This window comes from Mycteria americana, chromosome 1 (assembly GCF_035582795.1).
Source record: "Mycteria americana isolate JAX WOST 10 ecotype Jacksonville Zoo and Gardens chromosome 1, USCA_MyAme_1.0, whole genome shotgun sequence".
Lineage (NCBI taxonomy): Eukaryota > Metazoa > Chordata > Aves > Ciconiiformes > Ciconiidae > Mycteria > Mycteria americana.
In genome coordinates this window covers 140,344,622-140,372,125 of record NC_134365.1, presented here as the reverse complement: position 1 = coordinate 140,372,125, position 27,504 = coordinate 140,344,622, and the positions used below count along the sequence as shown (strand labels likewise).

At 40.1% G+C, this 27,504-nt stretch overlaps 1 protein-coding gene across 2 annotated transcripts in view; it reads right to left on the bottom strand.

Annotated features, from left to right (window-relative positions):
- ARHGAP6 (Rho GTPase activating protein 6) overlaps nucleotides 1-27,504 on the bottom strand; it is a 341,268-nt gene that overhangs the window by 22,558 nt on the left and 291,206 nt on the right. For both annotated transcript variants that reach the window (XM_075522445.1, XM_075522451.1), the window contains exons 3-6: nucleotides 20,797-20,868; nucleotides 10,841-11,097; nucleotides 5,697-5,892; nucleotides 2,446-2,501 (exon numbers count right to left, since the gene is read on the bottom strand). In XM_075522445.1, coding sequence (XP_075378560.1) covers nucleotides 2,446-2,501; nucleotides 5,697-5,892; nucleotides 10,841-11,097; nucleotides 20,797-20,868 — 581 coding nt within the window. The remainder of the gene's footprint in view (nucleotides 1-2,445; nucleotides 2,502-5,696; nucleotides 5,893-10,840; nucleotides 11,098-20,796; nucleotides 20,869-27,504) is intronic.

Genomic DNA, 27,504 nt, shown 5'->3' with positions numbered 1-27,504 from the left:
TATCTAATATTATGCTTCCCCCTGCTGATTTGTGGTCAAAGATTTTCCAGTGCCAACTTGGGGATTTCATTCCCAGCTCAATTCTACACTTCAGACTGGTGGCAAATGCGGAACATCCCTGTGGAGCACCATAAATTACCTCTATCCAGAAGATTGTTTCTGTACTTATTGCCCAAAAGCAGCTGAGGAAACAGATTAGCACTGCATCAGGAATTTAGACTTCCCAAATAGCTGTCTACATCATAAATTGCTATTACAATCTTGAATACGGCACTTCTGATCTGATATCCTGTGAGGCCTACAGAGATGTCCTAATTAGCACAGTATCAGATAATCATTGGTGAACATGGCCACATTTCAGGCCCAGGTATCATGGCTGTTAAAAATGGTGTATTTCTAAGTCTAAACTTTAGGTCTCTCAGACTTCATTCACAGGGAATACTTTCAGACTTTTGGAAAATACACCTGGTGAACTACAGCATCCACCAGAGCTTAAGACGTGAGAGTTTTGAAGACATCCATGCTGGGAGAGGGGATAGGAGAGCAGAGGTCTAGCCATGTTGCTCTTCAGCCTCAGGGTCTGGCGGTTGCTTCAGCTGCGGAGCTGCCGCCAAGTCAGCAGGCCTAGCACAGAGGGCTGCCCACCCTAAGCTCGGCAAGGATGCTCTGCTCAAGCGTATGCAGTTTCTGGGCACAAGCTGGCACCTGGCAGCCCGATGTACCAGACCTACCACCTTGCGTCAACGCTAGCTCAGGAATCTTTGTCCTACACCCCCCTGAACGTGAAGGAGGTGGCTTGTAATAGATGCACTTGTTCTAGATTTTCTCTTCCTGCTCACCAACCAAAAACCCCGCCGGCACATGCATTTACTTACCTATGTATTTACTGCAACAAACTACAGTTGAAATAGGACATTTTCTAACTGGGGGAGGAAGGGAAACAAAACTATGCCTACTTTCTACACAAGAAAAACTAATGAACAGCTGCAAAAGCACACCAAAATATGAGTACTGGGTTTGGCTTTCCATGGTTCAGAAAATGAGTGGAATTTTAATTGAATCCAGACTTTCCCATGTGTTCATGTTGACAGCATTTATTATTGTAACTGCAAGGGCCAAGCTGATGCTTCCATGTTGTTTAATGAAATATATTAGTTCACCTAATTCAATAAATTAGTCCATGTAATAGCATACATAAATACCCAAATCTCTTGATTTCCTCAGCTTTTGAAAACACAGTAAAATAAAAACTGGTGAAAGTCATTGATGTTCGAAGCAAGGCTTAGTTCTCAAGTAAATTATACAAGCCCTCTGCTTTTTCCCCAGAGGTATGATGTAATTGTATTCACCCCTGAATGATAATATACGTTTTGACATTGAAGCTTGTAATGCAAATGACAGGCAACTTACTTTTTACTTTTCAATACTTTATCTAGTTCAGTGTTGATCTAACAACTGCCTCTGCAGACCATTAATGTTTTTAGCTTTGTGTTACACCAGCCACTCAGCAATAGAAACTGCTAGAGAATAAGCTACAAATCAGTAGGCTACACTGTCCTACCAGCCAGAATCAAGTCAGTTTAGCTATTCAAGGTAACTTTCCAGAGCGCCAAACATTATACTGTGTAGTTTTTGCAACAAAGAATTATTACTTCCGAGATCAGATGCAGTCAAGCTTTCTTTTGCCTTTTTCTATTTGACCTTTTTGGTCTTATACTTCCTGGCAGGGGTATTTTCCTGTAACTTTTTATCCCCTCCCTAAGCATCATGCAACCATTAAGCGCTATTCTCTACTGCTCTAATTCAATGTGTATTCCCAACTTCTGGGAATAACAATGCAACATCTAGGACTGAAGAAACACCCACTTCTGACTGTCTCTGGAACCTAACTGTACACTGTATTTGCTTTTTCAACATTTGGCTGAGACTAGGACTTGGATGGGTCTGCTCTGACCTTCGAGTTTAACAGGGGTGAAAGAAAGGTGATATTTGGGAGCAGCAATTTGAGGGTCAAAGAGATTGTTCTGTACTTGCATGTTTTCTCATACTGTGAGTTTTCCAATAAAGATTTACAGTTTGGGTTTACTTTGGGAGCTTCCGCTGTTTCTGAGATGAAACTAGCAGCCAAGATTTTTTTTTCCCTACAGTGTAACCTTTAGAAAATTTCATCACTGTAGTCTATTTGGATCTTCAACCCTGTGCTACTTCTGCAGAGAAAAACATACAGAGACTGTTAACCTGCTGAGAACCTGACAAGGATTTCACCAGATGTAAACGATGACTGGAAATGGCCTGTTATGAGCCATCAAAAAACCAATAAAGTCACTGACCCAGAAAGCCTGAATTTCACCAGGTGACGGATGGGGAGGAAATCACTTAACAGAAAGGAATCGGGTTGGTTTGTTTCATAGCTGATGAGGGAAAAGCGTATCCATATCCACTCACCTGTCTTACTCTCTTTTTTGAGCTTCCAACTCTGAATATTCCTACTGTCTGGAGACCTGCAAGTGTAGCACATCAGACAACTGTTTTATTATTTAATTTTCTGCTGAAAATTGCATTGAACCGAAGCAATCTGGGCTATGTGTGTACTTAAAAGAATAAAAAAACTGCAATGTATTTCTCTACAAACTTGTACTTACCACGCTGAGGCAAAACTCAGTTGTCTTGGATTATGAAGCCATCCACTGTAGTTTTTAAGGACCTCACATCACCTAACCTCAAAACAGCATCGCCATGACATTTCTTGTAGTACCATTTTGGTAGTGCCCCGCTGCTACTCCGTGAGGGACAGAGGTATGCAGAGAGTGAGGCACTGCTCAGCATTTGGAGGTGGCACTTCCAGGACTGGCATTAAAGGAAACAGGCAATAAAATAACTAAATACTTGGGCACTGAGCTGTGTCTTTGGATACAGGAAGCAGTCGGTATTTGGGGTTACCCGCTGGCTCTATAGTGCCTGTCAAGACAAAGCTGAGAGTTTCCTTCAAAGAGACATAAGTAGGGCACTCAGGCAGATTACGAGAGGGAAGAACTCTACCTGGGAGTTGTGTGCAGTTTATAGGGTAGGAACAGCTATTATGTGGAGGGAAAGCTATAAAGAAGTACTGTTGGACTTCAGGCAAAGTGCAGGTGTGCCTCCTGTGTCATTTAGACTTAGAGTGACTTGGAAATGGGTGTTGCCTGCTATTCCATAAGAAATCAGTTCAAAACTCCTTCTAGCCCTGTAGATACTACCTGAATATCAAACAAACAATAACGTGGTTGTTGAATAGACATACTTTGCTGAGTAACAGAAACTGAAAAATTTGAGAGTAAATGTCACCTCAGAGGTGGTCTTTAGCAATGAGAATGTGAGTGGAAATCTTAGAGACTTAAGTAGCTGTGTACATAATATCATTTTACACAGTTGGACCTTTTTTGCAAAAAGGATGAAATTATCTATAAGCTTTGAAAAGTTTGCAGTCTAACAAAGGCTACTCTGCAACACTCATTTTCTCTACTGACATACAGGAGATGTAAAATAACCTTGCAAAACAAATGCCTTTTGACAGCCATGAGGCTACAATTGCTTGCTAGAGATGTGTAGCTTTGCAGTGGTGTTTGGAGTTGCAGATTTTCATCAGAGAAATTCAGATAGTATTCTGCCTTTTAGCTTTTAGTCTCAACATGACACATCTCTTCAAATATTATTCTATCTTTGGTTAACAGAAAATTACATTGATGGAGTAAAATCTAGTAAACCCAGGAACACTGGCAGGGAATCAGCTGAGATGGAGATACTCGTATTGGGCAAAAACTGGAGGCTGGTTACCAGTTCTTGCACAAACATACAGTATTTGTTTTACACTGTTGGTCTGCAGGAAGTCAAGCCTTTATAACTCTGGGACATGATCCCAGGGAAAACAGGGAAGGTGAACAAGGCCAGGAACTTTTACGGCTAAAAACATAACCATTTTTTGTCATATAATGTTCAAAATGATCATTTAAAGCATTCATGAGAAACCCCTAGGTGATTTGCTGCTGAAGAATTGGCCTAAAGGACTTATGTATACAGGCAAGTATTTTCAGAACCAGAAACTTGGTCCATCATATAGCCTGGAATGACGTTGCTACAGGATTGTTGCTAGAACAGAAAGTCCTCTATTATCCCTGAAGTGAACAAGCAAACAGTAAGTGTCCGTCTTCTGGAGTCTTTACATTTCTCAAAGTCAACCAATCCCGATGACTGTTTTGTGGATGACAGATTAAATTGAAAATTGAAGAAAATCAATATTTGCCCCATATTATCTCAGATTATTGTGTTGTGGGGTACTACAGTGCACTCTTAGAAAATGCACAAAAAATCATAAATTTTCTTTAAAAGGAAACTTTAATGTAAAGCAAATATTTTAGTAAAGAATGTTGTATAGAAAAGAATCTTTGTTATGATAGTGGGTTAAGTGGATTAAAAAAATATATCCACAGATGTTCAAGTAACACAAAATCACAGTATGCAAAGGATGCTCAGCTGGATGGCTTTTTTGGCTGACTCAGACACTTTTATGTTCTCCAAACTCAGCTACTCTTGGTTAAAGGGATGGAAGTCATTCATCTCAAATTTAATCATCCCCACACTTATTTGTCAGCCATAGTATCTAATCTCTATAAAAGGCTAACAATTAGTCTCTTCCACAGTTTTCCTTTATATATTTGTAAGCAACATGGTTTTCACTTATGTAGTGTAAAAGCTTAGCATTGTTGTTTAAATTGCAGACTCTGATCTGCAAAAACCTTTCATTCAGAGTCAGTACATGATTTCTTTCTGGTCAAATTAGGTATCAAATGTATCATTTGGTGTTGCAGTCACCATTACTTAATGGTTTATTTGTTATCTGGCCATGTGATAACTGTCTTGCTGTGGCCAAGTTATTTTAATTCTCATTAAAAATCTTTACAAGACTAAGATACATTGGGAGAGATGTTGAACAGATACCTTGGTTAACTATTGTTTCTGCATTACATAAAGCTGGTGGGAGGTTTGTGTATGGACAATCATGAAGACACAAGAAAAGTATTGGCAGGAGTTTATAATTCCCTTCAGAGAGAGCAGGCCTGAGCCTGAGGCTGGTCAGGAGGACTCAAGCCAGGGACAAACTGAGTAGGCAGCCTGCAAGCCTTGTAGTGAACAGGAAAAAGCTTCTTGGAGCTTAATATAATTTAGCATGGGATTTTTTTCTTTCTCTGAGCCTCTATCTTCAAATGGTGTTTCTAGTTAAGTCTTGCACTGTAGTATAAACAGTTAATTTAGCTCTTACACCCTAAGATCCACTGGTTGCGAAGAATGACTCCAGGCTGACTGGCACATTTCAGGCTTTCTTTCTCACGGTATGGGTAAACGCGTGGGGTTTGAAGAGCCATTCCTGCAGAGCTGAGCACTCCAGTATGAGATGAACGACCTCCAAGAAATGTCTCTTCCCCGGTGCTGTATGGGCCAGTTTGCAAGCTTGTAGCATAGATCCTTAGTTTGGAAAGCTATCATCTAAGTAATTATTTGTGAGACAGTATCTTTAGCAAGAGGCAAAATAGGAGGGAAAGTGTCTGACTTTCAAACATGTCCTTGCAATTGGAAGTATATGCTTGCTTCTTGAAATACACATTTATTTATATTATAGCAAAAATATATCTGCCACTCCTGGGAAAACAAAATATTCTTACCATGCTTTTCCAAGTGCTGGCAGCAACTATCTACAAGCCGGGGAACCTGCCTGTAAATAGGGTTCAGGCTTAGTTTCTTATCTCTTGCCTTTTCTTTCTTGCTCTGGGCTTCTGCTGGCAAGGAGAGCTGGAGAGCCTCTAACAATCGTGACTGATTGTCATCAAGATCTGTAATAGAGTCCACAGACATCGCGCCCTGTAAAATACACACACATGAACAATCAGTACGGCTGGAGAAATCTACATGCCACAGGACCTTACCTAACAAAGACTTTTGCTTACCTGCATTTTAAACAAACTAAAATAAAAATACAATTTGCTGCATAGTTTTTCTAAATTAATGAAGTTATAATACCAGTGTAATGGATAGGAAAATCACAATGGTACCAATGCTATTATTACCACACTACAAGGAATACAAATTAGATATTGAGAAAACTAAATGCTTTCCACTCACTTGGCACACCTTTTTATTGTTGTAAGCCTGCACATACTGCAGGACAAGGATGAATCATGGTCTGTGTGTGCACCTCAGCAGTGCAATACTTATGTGCACGGAGATATATATACATTTTTAAACCTGATTCCCTACTTCTTCTGCAGCTTGGGCCATTGTATCAGTGAAAATGATGCAAATAGATTTACAACCATACACCACATACAGTTAACTAATAACACAAATACATACAACCGCAGAGATTGAAATTATCCCATGCTATCACAGAAAAAAGACACACCAGAAAAGCAGAGGGGTAATATTTTTTAGATAATTCTACTTCACATATCTTAATATTTTAAAATTATTAAAATTCCAATGAAAGCTTTGAAAACTATGTTTGGATTACAGCAAGGCACAGAAATTCAAGCAGTCTGTAAAGGATAAAGCAGCACAAGCAGCAAGAGGTTTATGGCATGTTTCAATGTTCACACTTGAAAAATAAGATTACTTGTTTCAAACGACAAGACGACTGTCACTTCAAAACGACCATTTTCCTCAATTGTTATTAAACTTACCAGGCAAAAACATTTTAGGGGATAATCTAGGCTTATAAATAATAATAAAACAAAAAGAAAAATTTCATTTTTAATTCTCATTAAAAATATCTATTGTAAATTATTTTCTTTCTTTCTGAAACACAGGATACATTTTACCATAGCATAAAATGTACTGTACAGGAATCCAGCATGTCATCCTAAGAGATAATGAAGAAAATGTAAATTCCCATTCAAAACTTGCTGACAACTCTAATTTCTTAAAACTTGCTGACAACTCTAATTTCTTAAAAGCACACTGTTCTGCTGACAGGTATTTCATAGACTGCTGGTGAGACCTCTACGTTTATTAAATGAGAACTGTACAACTGCTAGGGAATTTCAAGCTCTAGAAGTATTTTCTTCCATCAGCCTAGACAACTGAACTTTACAAAGATTTTCAACTCACAGGCAGCTCGTACAAAGTCCACTGAGATTTCAAATGAATTTAAAAACTTTTAGTTCATAATATCTTAAAAAAAAAAAAAAAGCATCTAACTTATCAGGTATAGTTCTGTTTCTTATAACTCATGGAAGACTTATAAATAAAACACAGTGAAGTTTTCAGATTTTTTTGGACCCATGTCTCTAAACAATTACTAGTCCCTTTAGAATGCAACTTTGACCTTGATTTCTGATGTCTCTCAGAAGTACATTTGCTTGATTCCCTTTACCATTTCCTGCCAAAAGGAAACAAAAAAACCCTCCAAAACCAAACAAGAATCTCTGGCTATGATCCATGTGTGTAAAATTTCAACTGAATAATTTTTCTATTTTGTTTTTAAGAGTTTGGGGTTTCAGGCATCAAAATTATTCGACTGTCACTGACAATCCTAACACCATCCTCACCGCTGCAGCTCGCAGGCAGTTCCTGTACGACAGGTGCCCTCCTTTATACCCTGCCTTTAACTGGTCCTTCCCTGTCTGCTAAGCATCCTCACCTCATGAACATTATTATCACAGAGTCACTTAAGTCGGATTCAGATCCCTAAAATAGATGTAAATACAGTCAGTTCGCCATTATCCTTGGGCATTTTATCAAAGTTGTGGATTAACTGAGGCGCTGAGCTGGCTTTATGAAGGGTGACCTTGAGATCAGTGGCTGAAGTACAGCACTGCTTGGCAATACCAAATCCAGGACAGCTCTGATTTTAAATTTCAAAGTGCACAGGAAAACACTACCAACATACTCCATGGATCCAGCTCAAACTCAGCCAGACCTATTAGTTTGGGCTCAGCCAGACCTATATGACTGCTGGGGAGTGATGCAGGAGATCATGCACATTGCTGCCCACTACTCCAGGACTATTAACACAGACACAGTGCTACTTAGACTGCAGTGCCCAGCAACCAAAGAAAAATCAAGTTCCATCTACTAGGCGTTACCTTTGCACATAATGGATACCAGTCCCTGCTCCATCATGACAAGCTCAAAATCTAAATAAAACTGGGTAAGTCTTAAGCTAAGCACACAGAATCACGACGGAAAGTGGAGATTAAAGAGGAGATGGAAAGAACAAAAAGAAAATGAAGGCCAGAGGGACAGGTGTGGAATGAAGGCCAGATGAAGCTTTTCTTTACTTTTTAAAGGTTATAGAAGGCTTTTCTCTTTTGAAAAGAGGAGCAATATTACAGAGTGTGCATGGGATCAAATACTATCCATGGCGGATCCATTTTCACTCCATACATTATGGTATTTGAGTAGTAAAGCAGTATGACTGAGCTCCTAATACCTGAATAAATTTTGGCTGCATAATATATATATAAAAATAATATATTAATAGAGAGTCAGAATATTTTCTATAATAAGCACACAGAAAGTGCCTTGCTGGATGACCAGGGTCTCAACTTCAAACTGCTGGGCAAAAATCCTACACAGAAAATGCAGCAACAGTGATTTCTGTCTAGCTCTTGGAGGAGAGATAACCACAGCACTCATACTATGAGCTCTGCAGCCAGCATTACCTTACATCCCTTACTGAAAGCCTCAGCTGGGTGTTTGAAGACTCACTGGGATATGCAGAAGTGAATGACACAGTTGCAAAGAAGTGAATGGCACAGTGATAAACAATCCCTCCAATTTAAGTTTGAGGACTGCACTCCAGATGTCTGTGCAGTATTTGTGTGAGAAACAGGTTGTATCAGTTGCATGTACTAATGAATCATTTTTTAAATTTTTTTTAAGCATTGCCTTGATATAGTTGAAAATAAACAGTGCAACACTGGCCAAGAGAAAAGATAAGTGCAGGCTTCCTTACCATCCCTTAAAAAAACTCAGGGGAGTAGAGTAAGTATGCTGATAAGCAGAAGTATAAAGGCCAAAGACAGACAAGATATGGGACACGAGTTGATATTAATGTTAAATAATTGTCAATTCATAAGTACATTACTGAATAACTGAGGTTCATTCCTGAGAGAAAATGCCAGCTACCTCCGCGTCACACTGCCCAACTTAATCTACTCTTACTTCTCTGTAGGTGAACCACGTGCTACTGCATCCTCATGACTATGGACTAAAGGCTCAAATTTCACACCCTGAAAGCTGCAATCCTGGTATTAACAAAGAACCAAACCAAACAAGCAAAACCCCCACAGGCTTCTAGGAACTTGGTCCTGATGAAGCTATATCCTTTGGATGTAACAAAGGATCCAGGCTCCTTCTGCTTGCTGGCTGGTCAAATGCCTGTCAGAGATCTTATCACACTTGGTGAGAAGAACAGCAGATGACCCATATCTGGACACATGAATTATCCTTCCCTCATATGAAAACAGGTTCTGAAGCCAATGGGTGTATACAGTGAATTTCTATTTTTTGTCACTGCCTGTGCCAAATTCTGAAAGAAGTTGGCGGGTTTCCCTTCACACTTATATTCAAGTGTACTTTGCACTTTTTTGTGAACACAACTGCCTGTTCACATGGTCTGGACAGGCTAATAGATGTGCATTATGTGTATATAAGAATGCAAACACCTTCAAATAGCATGCCCTCAGCTATTCGCAGGCAGAATGCAGGCACTTCAAGCTTCAGCTGACAGCTAGAGGGAAAGAAGGCAGGTCATGGGGCTCTTCAATCTTCTCTTAATTTGCAATTTACTCCAGTTCTACCCCTCTTAACACTGTGGCTTGAAGAGCCCTACATAGCATTTCTCTGAAGCAGGTTTTATCCTAGGGATGAAAGAAGGTGAGGATCCTAAGAAAATATTTTATTTTCCAGAGTCTGTTCTTGTACCCCAAATTCTCTCTCAGATTACTTAACAGGGGTTTTTATTGAAAGTATTTTATTATGCATTTTTTTTCTCCCTCCATTGCAAACAAAATTAAAAAGCAGTAATTCTAGAACCTCTATCCCATGGTAACAAAAAAAACCCCAACAGTACTGCTGTTACTAGCTGCAGTACTGGAAAGCTCAGAGCATAAAATTTACTTACAAGAAACAGAACCCTGCAAACAAATGGTCAGCCAGATACCTATCTTACATGCAGGATTAACATTCAACCCAAACCACCGCACTGTGTTCTGCTGCCAAAGGCATCTTCATTTCCGTATGCAGAAACGTCCTTCAAAGAGCCTGGAACAAATTTACTCTGACAACTTCTTACTTACCACCAAGGACATGATCAGAATTAGGCCATGGGGATTTTTATTAATATTAGGATAGGGATTAATAGTCAGATTTATTTCCAAGTTTGTGGAGCTAGATTAACATAAGCATACATATAAATATCAATCACATAGGTTTAGTCTTCCCCAGCTGAAAAAATTAGGTTGAAGATGGATAGAATTTGTTAAATCTAAAAGACCTAGACAGAAGGAGGTAGATAAAGGGAGTGAACAGGAAGACTTCTAAATAATCTCTCTGCCACTTTGCGATCTGTAACAGACTTGCACAGTCCATGTGATCTTTTCCCAACCAGCACCAGAAAAAGAAGATTTCCACTACAGTTAGAATTTTCTGGTATTAACCAGGCCAGCTTCCACCTGAAAAAAAAATGACTGTTCGAACATGACAGAAGAAATATCCCACAATCCACAGGCACAACAGGGTTTTTTCCTGTTCCAGCTAGACCCTCCAGACCTACTGGCATGAACCACATTGTGATGGGTCTACTTACACGCCTCCTGGCTCGTGGCGCTGGCTCGGGTGTGTTAGGAGAAGTGGATTCATTTGGTGTTTCCGAGGTTGAGCTAAGAGATGAGTTACTGCTTGAAAGTTCTTTGTTCTGCCTTTTAGTTCCGAACGGCAAAAGAAAGGCCACAAAATCTGAAACATCTTTTTGCTCTTCTCTCTGAGAGTCTTGCTTGAGCTTGTAGGCCCGGTCATTAGCAATCACTTGGGACAAGGGCATTCCAAAAGCCTGGGGAATAAATTCTGCAACAACAACAAAAAATTCGTATTTACTGAACATTTGATATTTATTTAGTACAAAACGAATTAACTATTAAGCTGTTAAAAAGAAAAACAATCTGAAGTCCTTTTAAATATATAATGATTCCAATGAGGTACTGGACTGCATAATAATAATAACAACAACGTTCAAGCAATAAAACAATAGTGGAGACGTGCCAGGTAATTGTAGCCCATGGTATCTGAATCCTGTTTCCAGCTGGATCATGCAAGATATACCACACAGAATCTTGGAAAATCACTTGGGATTTGGGGAGCAGATCTAATTAAGATCTTAATTTCCACTGAAAGCAACCCGAAGTCAGGCACCTTTGGCTACATCTTGATGGTGCAGAGGGCCGTCAGAGGCTCCAGTAACCTAATCCTGAGACTGGGGAGCCTAGCTGGACCATGCCACAGCTCTCTCATGTTTCAGACCCCTTGACCAGGTTTCTTTCTCACAAATGCTGCAGGACACTAGAGTCGAGGGGTACAGGCACGTGCGTGGGTCTCATTACAGGTCAGGAGGGTATGCACCTACCTGTACAGGGAGCTTGTAAGTGCATCCACTATTCAGACTAAGCCTTCAAGGATATGGTTTTAATTATATACAAGAACTATGCTGCTTTAACATACTGGTAAGATTAAACCAGTTTAATAGTGGTATATCACTGTAAAGGTCCTTCGTAACAGTACAAAAATACATAAGGACATATAGAAATACAGGATAATACAGGTTTCTCTCAGTTAACAAAAAGAACATAATGCCATCCCACATCAATATAACTGTAATGTACAAAACCAGCATACACTTCAGGTCTCACAGTAAAATGCTCAAATGTTTTACAAAACAGAAAAATGCTCTACAGTGAATCAGCCAACAACTAACATTGAAATTCTCGTCATTAAGTTTCAAATCTAGACCTATCTGAGATTAGTAGAACCAAAACCATTGGGCCAGACTGCCAACCAGGACTGTTTTGTGCTCAAATAGAATGACAAAATAGCCAGAGACTCTATTCATCCTGGTGAAAATGGGTGCAAGTTCTCCTAGGTTCCAGCTTCAGACCTGCCTGTATCAGCAACAAATAAAGCACCAGAGATTAAAAGCAACTTTTTGGTTTTTAAGTATGAAAAAAGGAACAACAACAAAAAAAGGCAAAAAAAATAATCCTTATATACTCATCCTCTCTTTTGCCACAGCTGTCTAAATGATTAAAGGCCAAAGTTCCTCCTGGGACTTAAAGTCTGACTATATCTTTGATGACACTTTCAAATTTTATCTAGGCTTGCATTATCATTAAGATTAAAGTAAGACATTGGAAAGAAGAGTATATTTTATGAATCTTGAATGAGGACACTATTACCCTATAATACTAAAGAGACAAGGGCCCTTTGTTCTGATTTGGTGAGAAACATTACTGCTCTTTAGAAGTATGAAATGTTAAAACATGAACTAACTTTGGTGGCCAGACAAAACTAAATCAGGAAGCAGAGCCTCACATATCAAGCAAGTCTGGAGGTGACCTGTGAGTAGAATGACATCTAAAACTGTCTGCATTTAATTTAGGACAAGAAAGAACATCATCACACGGGTATCAAGCCATGGGGGGATTGCCAGTTCCAGGAGTTCAGCGTTAGACCCGTCCCTCCTGTACCCAGCAAGAGTGTGCCTATAAAATGTTGAGAGTATTAGTATTAAAATTTTTTACTGTTCTGAATTATCTTCCCAATGAACATTTAAGACCACAAACTTGAAACACACATATGCAACATGTCTCCCCTTCTGCCTGTCTAACCGGGTACTTTGTTATACCTCCAGAATCCCTATTTATCTGTCTTTCCACAACATTTCCTGAGAAAAGCCACTGAGCCAAACGAAATCCTGAACAGGAAATACTTCTCTGGCTCACAGACACTCGTGCTTCAAACTGGGATGGGACAGCAGTACGCAGCCCAGTGATGCCCAACAGCATGCTGATGCCATTGATCCTACAGCACTAGGATCAACTGGGACAAGATCAGCAGGAGATGAGATCTCAGCACTGCTTCATTAAAGGAATTCCATTAAAATAACCCTCTCCCCGACTTCATTATGTAAAGGCTGGTATTTTGAGGTAGGTGTTGGTCCTCCTTAAAAACCCTCAGGTGTGGGATGCCAGGTTTTTAATTGCTCCTGCTCAACGTGCCTGTGTAGCAGTGAAAGGACAGTGAGCCTCTGCTCTAGGCTGCTTTGCTGTAGGCCTCCTTCTCAGAGGACATGAACCACACTTCTCTGATTTCTCAATGTCTGGCAGAGATGGGCAACTGGATGAAAACCAACTGGCTGATTTTCAGACTAAATACAGATGGAAGTGATGCTGGCTGGCAGTGGTAATTACGTTAAAGAATTGGCAAAACCAGTAACTTTTTGCTCGTTTGTTGAAATTAAGAGAATTGGTTGCACCCTCCGCAGATTGGCTACAGCCTCAAGTTCCCACCAAAACTAGTGTGTGTGTGTGCTGTGGGGGGTAGTGGTGAGGAGCATGTTTTGCCTACCACTCTTCAGAAGTATTCGATCCCAATGATTTTCTTGTTGGACAGGTAATGTCATGTCCATTGGAGTGAATGCTAGTCCTTTTGACATTTCAGATTAATTAAAAAAAAAACAGTTGTAGTCATGCAAAGTATTTAGCAACCCACTGATGGGGGAGAAAGGGCACTGACTCAGATGTAAGATGTGTAGGTTTGAGGCTCTGGTCTCACAATCAAGCTAAAAGCTCCAACTGCCTATTTCCTGCTGTAGGCTGGAGATCCCTATTGTTGGAGATGTTTAATTTGTGTGAAGAAATGTTCCTTAGAGCAGGGTCTTAAACTTTGGTCTGTTGTACATATACTAAGTGAGTGCCAAAGCTACTAAATTAGTCACTCTCTGTGAAATCGACAACAATTTGATCACTTATTCAGTCATCAGAGTGGGCAGCTTAAAAAGAAATTTTGCAGAAAGCACCATGTAAAAATATGAAACAACCTGGCAGACTGGGCAATCAGTGTGGAAATGCAGAGTCATACCCTTAGCCTGAACAGCAGCATACAAGGACTTGACTTTTGATCTATTCTGGTTTTTAGTGTTTACTGGCACAGGAGACGATTTGCTATTTTGGAGAAGTGCACAATTTCTTTTACCAGAAAGTCCATCTTGCAGCTGAGGAAAGTTTCTTAACAAAATTTTGATAAAAACTGGTATGTTCCTAAGAAATCTTTCTGTGATGGCAAATCAGCATTTTCTAATAAAAAGCAGCATGTCACATAAAAACTCCCAGCAAGATCAAATAAAAGTTGCAGTGACCAGAAATCCTTTTCTTTGCTAATCAAATGATGATATCCAGGATGTTGACCCATATGGTTAGCTTACTTGGCCTCATGCCACCCCATCCAAGTATAGTTTTGAAAACTCCTCTGAAGTTTCAGCTGGTGAAAATTGTGGTTTCCATCCCACAAACCATAGCAGTCTATTAAGAACCAGTGAGGTTCTATACTCTAGACCCTAATGAGGCTTTCAATGTCAATAAAGTGAACAGCATACAATACAGCAACTTTGGATAGTCTCCTTAGCACTTTGGGTTTTTTTTTTCTTAAGTACAGCTTAAGTGCTGGTTTTGAGCTGCTAAAACCTTATGACCAAGATCTAATGAGGTGCTTGTACTACCTCTATTTAAATGACTGGAACAGAATGGGAGACAGCTCAGAGAATAATATGCTTTAAAAGGGATATTTAAATGGACTTAGGTCTGGACTTAAGTCTGGACTTCTTTAAGTCAACCTCCCCAGCCAGCCAGACTGGGTAATTCTGTTTTGCTAGCTGAAATTAATTACTTTGGATCCACAGAGGGAGTGATGGAAGCAAGAAAATAAGGAAAATGGAAACCTTGATCCATAATGGGAACAGCAAAACTCCCTCCATCTGAAGGTTCATCAAAACCCTGCACTAACTCTAGAAGACTTGAGATAAGACAATGTTCTCACAGCATCAGCTCTGTGACTGAAAATCCCTTCTCCAGCTAGTCAGAGCTCACTGACCTTCAAGGAGTGATGTAAGGCCTTTGCAATTACCTAGGCTTTTTCTGTGGGTAGGTCTTTGTTTTTTAAAAAAAATTGAGATGTTCTTCAGTCCTTTAGTTGACTTCAGTACAAAATATGACAGAGCGTTGCTTAAAAAAACCTTTCGTATGCCTAGAGAGCAAGAGAAACATTTTTGAAGTTTTTAAAAAAGCATAGTGGGGTGCTGGAAAGGCTTGAGAAAAACACGTTGCTGATAAACTATTATAAAAAAGAAACTTCATCTATTCAGCTCTCTTCTTGGGATATGCCAAGGCATTCTAACATCATGATAGGCTGAATTACTGAAGAACAAATGCAAACATTAAGAAATACCCCTAAATTTACTGAGCATGGCTGGGAAGTAAACATGGAAGATGTTCTCAAGAATTTTGAATGAAAGAAAATCAAACATCTACTGCTGGATCTCCATATGCCACAGAGTTACCAGGAAGGCCTTTTCTCAGAAACTGCAGCAGCTCTGCTAAGGCCCCATGGATGAACCTCTCAAGTATTTACATTCCACACAGAAACACCAGCAAAAGGGATGATTTTCAGTTGCTCAACAAATCACGTACCAAGTGATTATTGTTTCTGAGCAGGTCTCTTAGTTCACCTGCAGGGTTTACTGGAACCAAGGCAAAATGGAGCTGGTTTACTGATAAAATCTTCTAGGAGAAATCCTTTCTGGGAGGCATCTCTCTCAGGAATGCTTGTGTGTACTTTCCAAGTAGGCATGCTTATGCCGACTCCTGTATCACGGGCAGGAGATGGACGAAAGGCTCCACTTCTGCTGCTGTCAAAATTAGCAGTGAATTTGTAAGGGAACAGTACCCGGCTGCCAGCATGCAGAGCATCCTGAGAATTTCTTATTCCAAGCAGCACTGACATTTTATTGCTCCTCCAGCCTGAGTACTGTTTGTTAGCAGCTAAAGCAAATGTTTGGAGACATATGTAGACAGCACAAATGAGAGTCACGATGGCCGTTAATAACAAGGAGGCTGGGTAGAGAAAAGCAAAGACACTGAATGACAGAAACTGAAAATATTGCTTAAATATCTGGGTGGAGTGCTGCTCTCCTATTTTGTCTGTTTACATCCGGCGTGTTTTGCTAGATCCTGCTCTGGTGAGTCACTTAGAGATGTAAAAACAATTGAAAAAACACCTGTTTTAGAATTTTTCACCTTTTAGTGAGATGATGACAGATGTACCTATCAAAAAGGACAAAATAAAGATATGAATCTCACTTAAAGTGCATTCAATTCTACTTTAGTGTCTTTGTTGGCCTTCAGAAGTATAACAGTTTGCTGAAACTCTTTCTTAACAGATAGACAGGTTGATCGACTGGTCCATCTAAATAAAATGTCATGTTAGGAAAGTAAAAACTCCACAGATTGGACCGAGTCCTAAAATACAAGTGATTCAATCTCAAAAAAGTCCTAGAAGAAATGAGTACCATATCCTTTTGGTCATGCTTTTAAAGCACAGACACCTGGTGCGGTGGGGTGAGGGAGAACAGTTGGGCACAAATCAGAGAGAGGTGCTACCTCCCCAGAGAGAACAACTCCAGAAGTCTACACCCTAGGGCAGTTCAGTGCACGTCAGTGCTAAAGGAGAGGGTTTGTCAGGCAAGACCAAGGACACAAGTCCTCCCTGCTCTTTGTCAGGAACTGCCCACACACAAAGACACAACGCTGACCACAGGCACTACAAGCTGTGCAAGGCTCACGTCTTGTGTGCCCTGCAGCAGGGTCTCCATCGTGCATCCCTGGTGATCAGCACGGTGACCTTTTTTCCCACCTCTGTGGCTTCCTGTGCCAGGCACATCTCGGTGATCTTTGGCTGCAACCCATACACAGGATCACACGGTGCTGCATGATGGTCAGGATTAACCTTCAGGAGCCTGCTATCCAAAAAAAGACTTTTCAGGTGGCTTGTACTCCAGGCAAGACCTAACAACATGGCTGTTACTTGTGCTGGTATGTGGGGTCTCCCAGGCTGGGATATAGGAAACTCAAAATGTTTGGAATTCATTATATATTCTTCAACCTGCAACTGTGCTTACAGAAGTGAAGGGATGGAAACGCTGTTTGTGTTAAGGCAGATGCAACTCGTCTGTATAAAGTGTTCTGGAAATCCGCTTCCCTTCCAACGTCCTGTGGCCTGGTCTCGCCGTTTCCTTCTCACAATGGTCCAGCTGGACTAGTTACCAAAAATAAACCCCCACAAAAACCCCAAAAAGAAACAGAAGGAAGATATTCCTTTTGGGCATGAGGACTAGGGACCTGCCCAGGCAGGTAAGTAAGTGCCCCCGGCCTTTTGTGTGAGCACACCCACGTCCACAGTGTGGAGTGTTTGTTTTGGACCAGTTGCTCAGTAATGGAAGATACTCTCTTTATAAAAGAAACGGTAGAAATGCTTGTTAAAAAACCACCATGGAACGGACCAGGATAATGCTTCCTGCTCGCTGTGACACACCCGCTGAGGGAGGTTAACTCCGACTTTGGGTGACACAAAGACCACTGTTCAGGGAAGGTGGTGGGGCTTGGCCACTATGTGAGCATGGCGGGCTCATCCTTACGGACACCAGCAGCACGAGGCCTTACATTTTTCTTTCCAGAGCCACCTCATCACCTGAAAGCTGGGCAACGCTGACCCTCCTAACTCCTGAGTCTGGGGGAGATGCTGGTGCTGCTGCTTCCCAGCAGCAAAACAGCCATCTTCCACCACCTGTGCCAGGCTAACGGCCCACATGGCACAATCCAGCACCTTCCTGGGTCATCCCCTTTGGGGGTTTGCTCATCCCCTCTGCCGTCATGGATTAAGAGTCTGCTCAGCGAGTATCCATGGGGCAGATGATCTTTAATAACTCAGTAGGGCAGAGAAGAGTACACCAGAAACAACCATGGACAGAAACCCTGAGAAGTAGAGTGCCATATGCTGCTATCTGGGCTATTTTTGCCTAATGTTTGCTGTTAGCAACAAATAAGAGCCAATATGGCTTTCTTTTCACTCTGCTGACACAACCTGGTTGCGAACCTGAATCCTTCCAATTTCCTGGCCCTCTGTACCGTTATTGACCAACCCGACACCCCTGTCAATATAGAGGTCCTGAAGGAAGGAGAGAAATATAGATTCTGCTGTTTGAGTAGTGCTGGGGTATTTTCCCCTCAGGGGGTGCTCCTATAGTATTTCATACATGGAGAGAGCGTGTAAGACAACTCTATACATGAGAATAAGGCAGTGGAAGATGGGAGAAAGAGGATAAAAGCAGAGGGGTACATGTTTGAAATGCCTGAAGTTAAAAGGAGGAGGGGAAAAAAAAAAAGGAACTAAAATTAAGAGAATCAGCATAGTGATTTTTAAAAATGCTTGGGTACAGTTAACCAGAAGATATGAGCAATGCTGAAAACCAGGAAGTAGATAAATATATACAAGGATGAATAAGTACAAAGTGCTGACCTTTGCTGTGGGCAACTACTGAGCCCTAAACAGCAAAGTGCACTCAGAAAATCCATCTGAATGAAAACAGAAAGTATATCCCAAAAGTTACTAACAGAATGGGGTATAAATGCTATCATGCAAGGTAGAAGCACACACACAAAAAATCCCTGAACAGAAATGTAATAGCAGAAAATAATATCATCTGTAAGTGCTCAACCAGTATGGTTGTGTAATTATTGGAAACAGAGGTCAGCTAAAATAAAACAAAGCTATAAGGAAATCACAAAAGAGTACAAAGCAATGTAAGAAAAAATATTGTTTGAAAGATCTTTGGCAACAGATAATTTAAGAAGAGTAAAGAGCAACTCTGGGATAAACATTTGTATGCATCAGCAAAGGAAGCTATCACATCTTGAGGCATGGCACCAAAGAGGCATTGGAGGAGTTGTGGAAGTGCAATTGCAAAGATCCACCAGATTTGGGTGACACAACAAAATTAGGTCTTTGGTGAATTATCAAATCAATTTATTAGTGCTAAAATCTGCTACTGCAATGGAAAATGTGAGAATAAAAAGATAAAATGTATTTAAACTTTCAAAAGAGCTTCTAAATAGAAACTTTCAAAGGAGACTACTGAAATCGTGCTACCTATATGGGGGGAAAGATAAAAGCTCTCAGAGGATCAAAAATTTGTGAGAGACAGAACATTAAAAAAAAAAAAAAAAAAGGCAGTAAGTGGTTAGCCATTTCCGATGCAGAAGAGCACCCCACAGACTGCTATGAAAATCAGTACCTGGCATGCACTAAAAGCGCAAATGCACTGAAAAGTGGGGAAGGTTTTGCACAGAACCATGTTGCTTTGTACTTTTAAACGCATGGAGAACTGTGGGAAAAAAACCAAGGAAACTAAACAACAAAATGACTGATTAATTACACTGCAGACAAATAAAATGCATTGACAGGAGCAGTACAAGACAGATTTTTCCCCAAAGGTGGCTATAAAATCATTAAACCTGTTCCTCAAAGACTCATTCTGCATGTGGGCTCAGTCCTACATCAAGTAATTCTCATAACAAATGAAAGATTTGTTACTCACAACCCAACATGGGAGGCAACTGGATTTATCCAAACAAATGTGTCGGGGGACTTTCAGTTTTAGAAGGATTAATGCAAATATTTTCCATAGCCATTTTTAAACCAAGAAAACAAGAATCACATATATGAAGTCACCAAACAAACAAAAATTAAAAGGAAAGCATTTTCTTCCTGACAAATATCTAAAGTAACTTTGAAGTAGGAATGTTCATTTTTTCAAGGGAATTTCAAAGTTCCATCCTTCTGGCAAACTAGATTTCAAGCAGTAACATCAGATTAACCAAATCACTTCTCTTGTTAAAAACTTGTGTGTTTGTGTCTGTGTTTGTGAAACTGGGTTTTTAATACTGAGCTTTACTACCACTTTTCCAGAACTTCTGTTCCAGGAGGGCACATAAAATTAGGTGCACAATTACCCACATGCAGAAGACTGCAATTTCAGAGACACTTTTCAGGTCTCAATGTCTAGACTTAGCTCAAATGGCTGCAAATTACAGGTCAAGTCCAGTGGATTAGGACCCAGCCCACAAAGCTGATTAGTGTCCAAACAAAAGAGTCCAACTGTATCTATAAATCCACGTCACATGGAGTCTATTAAAACCCAGCTGATCAGTAGCACTGAAGCATTTATATATTTTAAACAACGGCTATTTTCCTAGTGCTAAAAAAAGAAAAGCAAACCAACTGACTTGCTTGGGCAGGGCTGGGTTCACATGCTTTGCAAATTGAAAGAGGAGACTGCAAATGCAGGTAAACAACTGGATCATGTTATCCAGACCACACTTTGCACTGGATGGTGAAAATGGGGAGAAAGAACAAGGAAGAAAAGATGCAGGCCTTTAACTCCTCCTTTTCTCCCAGGAACTAAGCTTTCAGTTGAAGAGATCTGGGTTATATTAATCACAAATAGGAAAGATAAGACATATTTTTCAACTTGGAAATAAATACCTAGGCAGTACATCAGCTCAGTAACATTCTCCTTCTCCAGAAAGTATACATTTAAGACTAAAGAAATCTCATACGCAAAACTAAGACCCAATCAGTAAATATCTACTAATTTTATTTTACCTTTGTCTCTGTTCTTCTCCTTTCCTAATGAGTCCAGTTTCTTTCTTAATGATTTCTTCCTCTTTTGTCCATCTGTAAGAGGAGAAAAGAAAAAAAAAAAGGGAAGTAAGTGAAGTGAAAGAATGCTGAACAAACTGCTGCACAAGCTGTAGGAACATGGATTGAGATGGCCACGGCTCTTGGAGTCAGGAAGGGCGTGGGGTACACTTCACAAAGGCTAGGGACTGTCAGAGTCCTTCAGCCCTAAGGAGTGCTGCTTTGTTCACCCAGATGTTGAGGTTGTACTGGGGAACCAAAATGTAACCCACTGCATGCTGCTGGGTACATCTACACATGCATCGTCACACAGCCCATGTGGCAGAATGGAAAGCTAATTTTGAAGACTTAACAATGGAGATTTGTTGCTGGATGTTCTTGATAGCAAGGTACCATAAACCTAAAGGTACTGGTTAGCCCTCATCCATGGTCACAAGACTGTGATTCAGGTGTAGAGCTGAAGGGATTATCTGCAGAGGGAAGATGACTGAACTCCAGGATACATTCTGCATATCAGTCATACCCGTTGGGTGATAGCTGACCACCTTCACATGACCCATCTGATCTGAACTCACACTGGGAGCTTGCAGCTTGGTACAGCACGTGTAGATTGGTTCAAGTAGATTAGAGTCTCAGAGAAATTATTGTTCTGACACCCTATATATCATCCAAGCTTTCACTAAGGTATTAAGGACCAAAGATTTTAAGCAACAGTGTAGATAGGTTCATTCTTGAAACAACTATGTCAAGTTTGGCTATCATTATTTCCTTCAGCAGCATCTTTTATAATGAAAAGTCAACAAAAATGCATTTTATTTATTAGGTCTCAACAAATACCAGGGATTAAGCCATGGGCCTGCTTTAACTTGTACCTTTTGAATTTTTTAAGTTCCAAAGCAATATAAAGGGTCTAACATAGGGACTAATACTAAAGTTAACATAGGCACCACTCTAGCTACAGGTCAATGAACACGTACCTTTGCCTTACTGGTTTTGTAATATGGCAAAAAAACCAAAAATGAACACACTGTATCTGTGTTTCACTTTTATGGTAAGAAGGTCACTGAATAATTTGCCTCAACATGCTTTCTAGTTATGTAAGCCAGTGTCTTAAGCAGTCTTTCACAGTAAGGAACATACCACAGAGGAGTGCAGTGGATCTCCATGGATGAACTCTCATCTTTGCAATTAGGGCCCACAAGAGAACACAAGCCATTTGTGTTCTATTTCCCCATATGTTTATGGGGAAACATAGTTTTCCTTCAACTCCTATGGCAAGCCATACTCAGAACATTACTCAGCAGACAACTGGACAAATTCTGACTTTTGCATAGCCAGTTAATACCCTTTTACTTTAAAATAAACATTTCTTTTTACCTTATGCAACTGTGGTTTGCTCCACTCCACATGCACACTTGCACTCTGCATTTATTTAGAGCGTATTTGCTTCCAGCACTCACTTAACTATGATACTCAGCTCCTGTCTCCTGAGGTAGATTGTCATTTGCTGGTTATGTTAATCCCCCTTTTTCCACACCCGTTCTGGTGAGGATTCATCTCTCTGAAATAAGGCTGACTGGAATGGATAAGGTATTCCGGATGAGAGTTCAGCAATATAATGGTGGTAATTCATTGCCTGATACGGTCTATGATTAGATTTTCCTTTTTCATAGCTACATGACAAGTTCATAACTCAAAGTCATACTTTGATTGATTAATATGCCCAGTCTTTCCACACCTTCTAACATTTCCAGTTGATAAGACCAAGTTTATTACAGAAATTCTTCTTTCACCTCTTGCCAATATGAATAGTCAGTAGCCTGCTTACATAACACCTGGCAGTACTTCTTGTTTCTATAGGGTTCCCTACTACCATTGTGTTCTGGTTTTATATATATAAAATTATTTTCAAATTATTTTTCATGTTATAAAAGCAAATCACTGCTTCACGGTAGCCTTTTGATAAATGACTTACATTTCTTTGGAGTCTTAGAGCTTCTATTCTCCAAAGACCCATTTATTGATATTCTGACATTCCACTGAAGTCTATTGAGATGTAAAAATGAGAACAAAAGTCAAAATTGGATGTAAAATATAGTGTTTTGGTATTAAAATTACACAACGGGGACTTCTGGAGTGGTTTAATACTGCATAGTCAAATACAACAGAAAAATGAATGCTATTCAACACTGAACACAGGAACAAATGGCACTCTTGTCCACATGGAAAACAGGCTAACGACTTCTAGGGCCAAACTATCAATGCTTTCTCATTAACCTTGTTCTTAGTGGGCGATTCTTTCAACTCAAACAGTGAAGTAGTACCTCAGTAAATGAGAGGCTGAGACAACATTTGTGCATTTGTCTCTGCAAACCTTGAATTTTGGATACAAGTGATGCTCAGGCCTATAAGAATGTAAGAAGCAGGAAGATATTCTGGAGATGGATGAACCAGAAAATACAGAAAAGTCCACTCCCTGCACTCCTGAGCAAAGAAAGAGACCGCAGAGCAACAGAGGAGAGACACTTACCTTGGGCAAATGGGTGCAGTTCCACTGAAGGCAGTGGAGCTACGACCATTTACATTTACAGTTTACCCCATGGCAGGAGAAAAAAGAGTTGCATATGAAAATAATAGAGAGGAATTCCAGTGAAAAGCTAAAGCTTAGGAGATCTGCCAGGGGGTCAGTTCCAGTTCTCCTCATCCCCCAGAAAAAGACGTGATTAATTACAATCTATATTCTGTAAAAATAAATAAATTTTGAAATTATTGTTGATTTAGATTACATCAGGCATGAGCACTGCTAAAATATTCATAACGTGCTTAAGGACTTGTGCAACTCTATCAGTTTTACATCTTAAATGAATACAATTCATAATAATAATGCTTAGTACTTATTATCTGCAGCATGCTTTGAGAATATAATTAATATCTGAAGCATTCTTGGGAAACAGGCAAAGCATTACTACCTGTGCATAATACCTACTGTACATTTTAAAATGAATTAACAAATAGTTATGCAAAATAGTATTCTGTCAGCCCAAAGTGCTATTAGATATGGCCTGCTATTCTCATCTGTGCTTTGGAAATGTTTAAATCACAAAGTGATAAATGCTGTTGGACTTTTATCCAGCCTTTTGTGTATATAATTATCACTTAATGTCTTCTTTCTATAGATCAACAACGTACTGCTCCTCCAACGGATTCCACTCAAGAATGTTAGCAAGACCTTGTCTTTTGAGAAGTACTCAAAAGACAACTGTCAAAGTGAAGGAAGCTGCATTTTTTTTCCTTATTAACCCATTCTAGTTTTTCTGAAGAACATCTGCCCAGGCAGCTGTGCAGATCGGTTGTTTCAGAAATGAACTTGGTTTGTTCAACGCTTACTAATTTGTATGTTCGCTGCATTGTTCACTGCAATGCATACATCACTCTCTGGGCATCTATGTAGTAAGACTAGCGTGATGAATATTTAAAAGACCAAGAGTCTGCAATCAAACTCCTGAGTGCATATTAAATTGTTACGTGACCTGTTTTTCCAAAGCGGTGAGCACTTCCAGGTTCAGTTAATGCCAAAAGACTTTTCTGTTTGAAAAATTAGGACTCTGTCAGTGAATGAAGCCTGCGGAATACAAGAGTATTTGCACTGATACACCAACTTTGGACAAGAATTGAGGAGTTTGACTTCTGAGTTTATTATTTTTGAAATTTTGGTTTAAGGTTGAAATTCATCTACAGTGTCATCACTAATACTATTTAACTAGCAGTTATACTCTCAAATCCCAGATTTTGTATAGCCCATTTCAGGGCCTAAGCTTCACTCTAAGGGAGACCAGGGTTCTACAAACTAGGTAATAAGAAGCCATTTTCAGGCTGAGGATATATAAATTTCAGCTCTAAAAGTTAAAAAAGGAAAGAAAGAGAATTTTGTATTTTTTTTATATGACAGATTGCTCTGCTGCTTTGCACAAGACCAACTACCAACACCACATATGATTCAAAGAGAGACTGAATCCTGTTACTATTATTTAGTTCCAGTACTGCTTTACTAATTTTAAAGTTATGGAAATCAACATGTCTATTTGGTAGGTGTAGGTGTTGCTCAGCGTAAGTGAAAGCATCATGAATGAGGTATAGGGAATTTGTTCAAGATGATACAGTTAGTGGCACACCTGGAGTTAACATTCAGGAACTCTTGGCCACCAGTTTCATATTATATCACTTAATAGCCACTATACGGTGAAGCCCTAATCCAATTTTTTTTCATAATTAATCTATGTAGCAAAAAGTACAACAGCACCTGAGCTTTCTAAGTCATTTTTATACCACTATTACAGTATTAGATTTCAGATGATGGAAAGTACCCTGGCGATAAGCTTAAAGTGAACCTGTAACAAAAATAGGATTCTTCAGTGCCTTCTTTCCTTATACATGGGCTTGTGGATTATCTATACGAATGGATGTTCCTTTTATGTTACTTACATGCAAGGACACTCTTTTTGTTAATCAAAACCATAATTTATAAATTCATACAGAGACTTTAATTTAACTCAGTGAGTTTTTGTCAAAAGAGACCTTCTGTTGCTTATGGGGTTACTGAGTAAAGAGAACTCCCCTCCCCATCTATTGGCAACTTCCTTTGCTTATGAGAATCATGTTTCTTGTCCATTTAGGGAAGAAAATGTGTCATGTTCTACAATTAAGGGTTATTTTCACACAGCATGAAGAGAGGAGTTACGTGAGAGGTGAATATCATACCAATAGCTCATTTATTAAAACAGAAACAGGTGAAAAAGTTGATATTGTGAGATTTCTAAAATACTTCTTCATAGTAGTTATATTCATGGCCATTTTCCCTTCATAGGCATTAGTAATTGGATCTATTTGCATTTAAAGGAAAAAAATTGAATTAGAATGTATGTTCTAAAACTGTAATCCATTCTGTCTTGAAAATTACTACCAACAGCACCACAAAGCACCAAGTCTGACCTCTCTTGAGGACTTCTCGGTTCACTTCACTCATTGAGAGCGACTCATTTCCCAAGTGCCAGTCTCCCGCACTCAGCCTGCGAGCTGAACGTCAAGCCTCTCTTGCCTGCGCAGTACTGCAAGTAATAGAGACTCTCCAATCAGAAAAACGTGCTTAATTCTGTTGACAGAGCACAATAAAGATGAGACCGCTTCATTCATTGACAGCTGCACTGTGTTTGTGGTTGCAGTCGCTTCTTCGGGTCACTATACAAAGCAAATTTGCTTCTGAATGCACACTTGGAGCTGCTCTGCTGAAGAGGAGGGTGCTGGTTTTACTTAGCTATTTCTGCGACTATAAATGTCCATCTTGAAATATTTATTTAGATTAACTTGTTGTTGAAATGCCCTGTCCCCACACGGTAACTTCCAAAGCACTGCCAAATGCAGCACAGATAGAAGGTAAACAGTTTCAATGAGAGAACCAGGAGCTACAGATTTTGGCACATAAGGCAATACGAAAAGGGAAGGGCTGAGCCCACATGTATTTCCCATTGCTCTCTTTCTCCCTTTAACCTGTCCTCAGCAGTACACACGCACGGAGATCTCCCTCAGCGATGCATATTACTATACGGCTTCAGAAACCTTGCACTACCTCCCTGTTTCTCACACTGCTTCTCCTTATGGCCCTCGTTGCTCTCTTTATTTCGTTTTGACTGAAATCAGCACTCCTTCATGCTTGTCAGCCTGCAGCTGATGAAAGAAAAGCTATATTTGTTCAAGCGCATCCTGCAGCTGCAGCCGTGACCTTCCAGGTGGCAGCCGGTTCACTTGTGCTCACCTCAGCCCACGGAGCCGGGTTCAGGCTGCCTGCCACAGGCACCACAAACATGCCCGAAGGCAGCTTCCCTCTGACGTGCTGCTTTCTCTGATGCAGCAAACAAGCTTCAGCATTTCCCTCTCCGGGAAGTTCCCACTGAATGCATTTATGGCAGAAGAAACAGTGTGAAAAGGGCAGAGCTAAGTCAAAGCCCATTCTTCAGGAGAGGGGCTGCAGCTCCCCCTGGGCTGCGCCCAGGCGGGACCAGAGCCAGAGCGTCACGGCCCTCTGTGCAGGGCTTGACCCAAAACCTTCCCAGGGTGATGGTGAGAAACTGGGTGAGGCGTGGGGAAAGCCGACTACGCAGGAAATTATGTTCTCAGCAATACACAGTGTATACAATATCACCACTTGAGAAAACCCACAACCATCAGACAAAAGTGTGGTTTTTGTTCTCTTCCTCCTCATCCCATCAGACTCTTTGGTAACCTGCGGTTAGTGCATCTTCTTCGGAGACAGGCTTCAATCCCTTTGGGCTAAGGCATTACTGATTGTCAAAATGAAACACGGAGGAATTACAAAGTCCAAATGTGCAGGTTTAAGTGATGCAGCTGCTGGAAGTTTAAATCCTGCATTATACACAATCTCTTTACTGTGGAACAGTAAGAATCCGGTCATACTGGTATATTAATTAAATTATTTATCTAGGAAGTATTCATAAGTTGCCGTGGAACCTGCCTAGAAGGCAAAACTGCTGGAAATGTCACCTGCTTCAAAAGGAAGCTGCATCTCTACAGGGACCTGAGTTTTATTAATCAAATAACAGTTTACAATAACCTTTTGAGATTCTGATACAAATTTAAAACAAAACAAAACAACCCTCC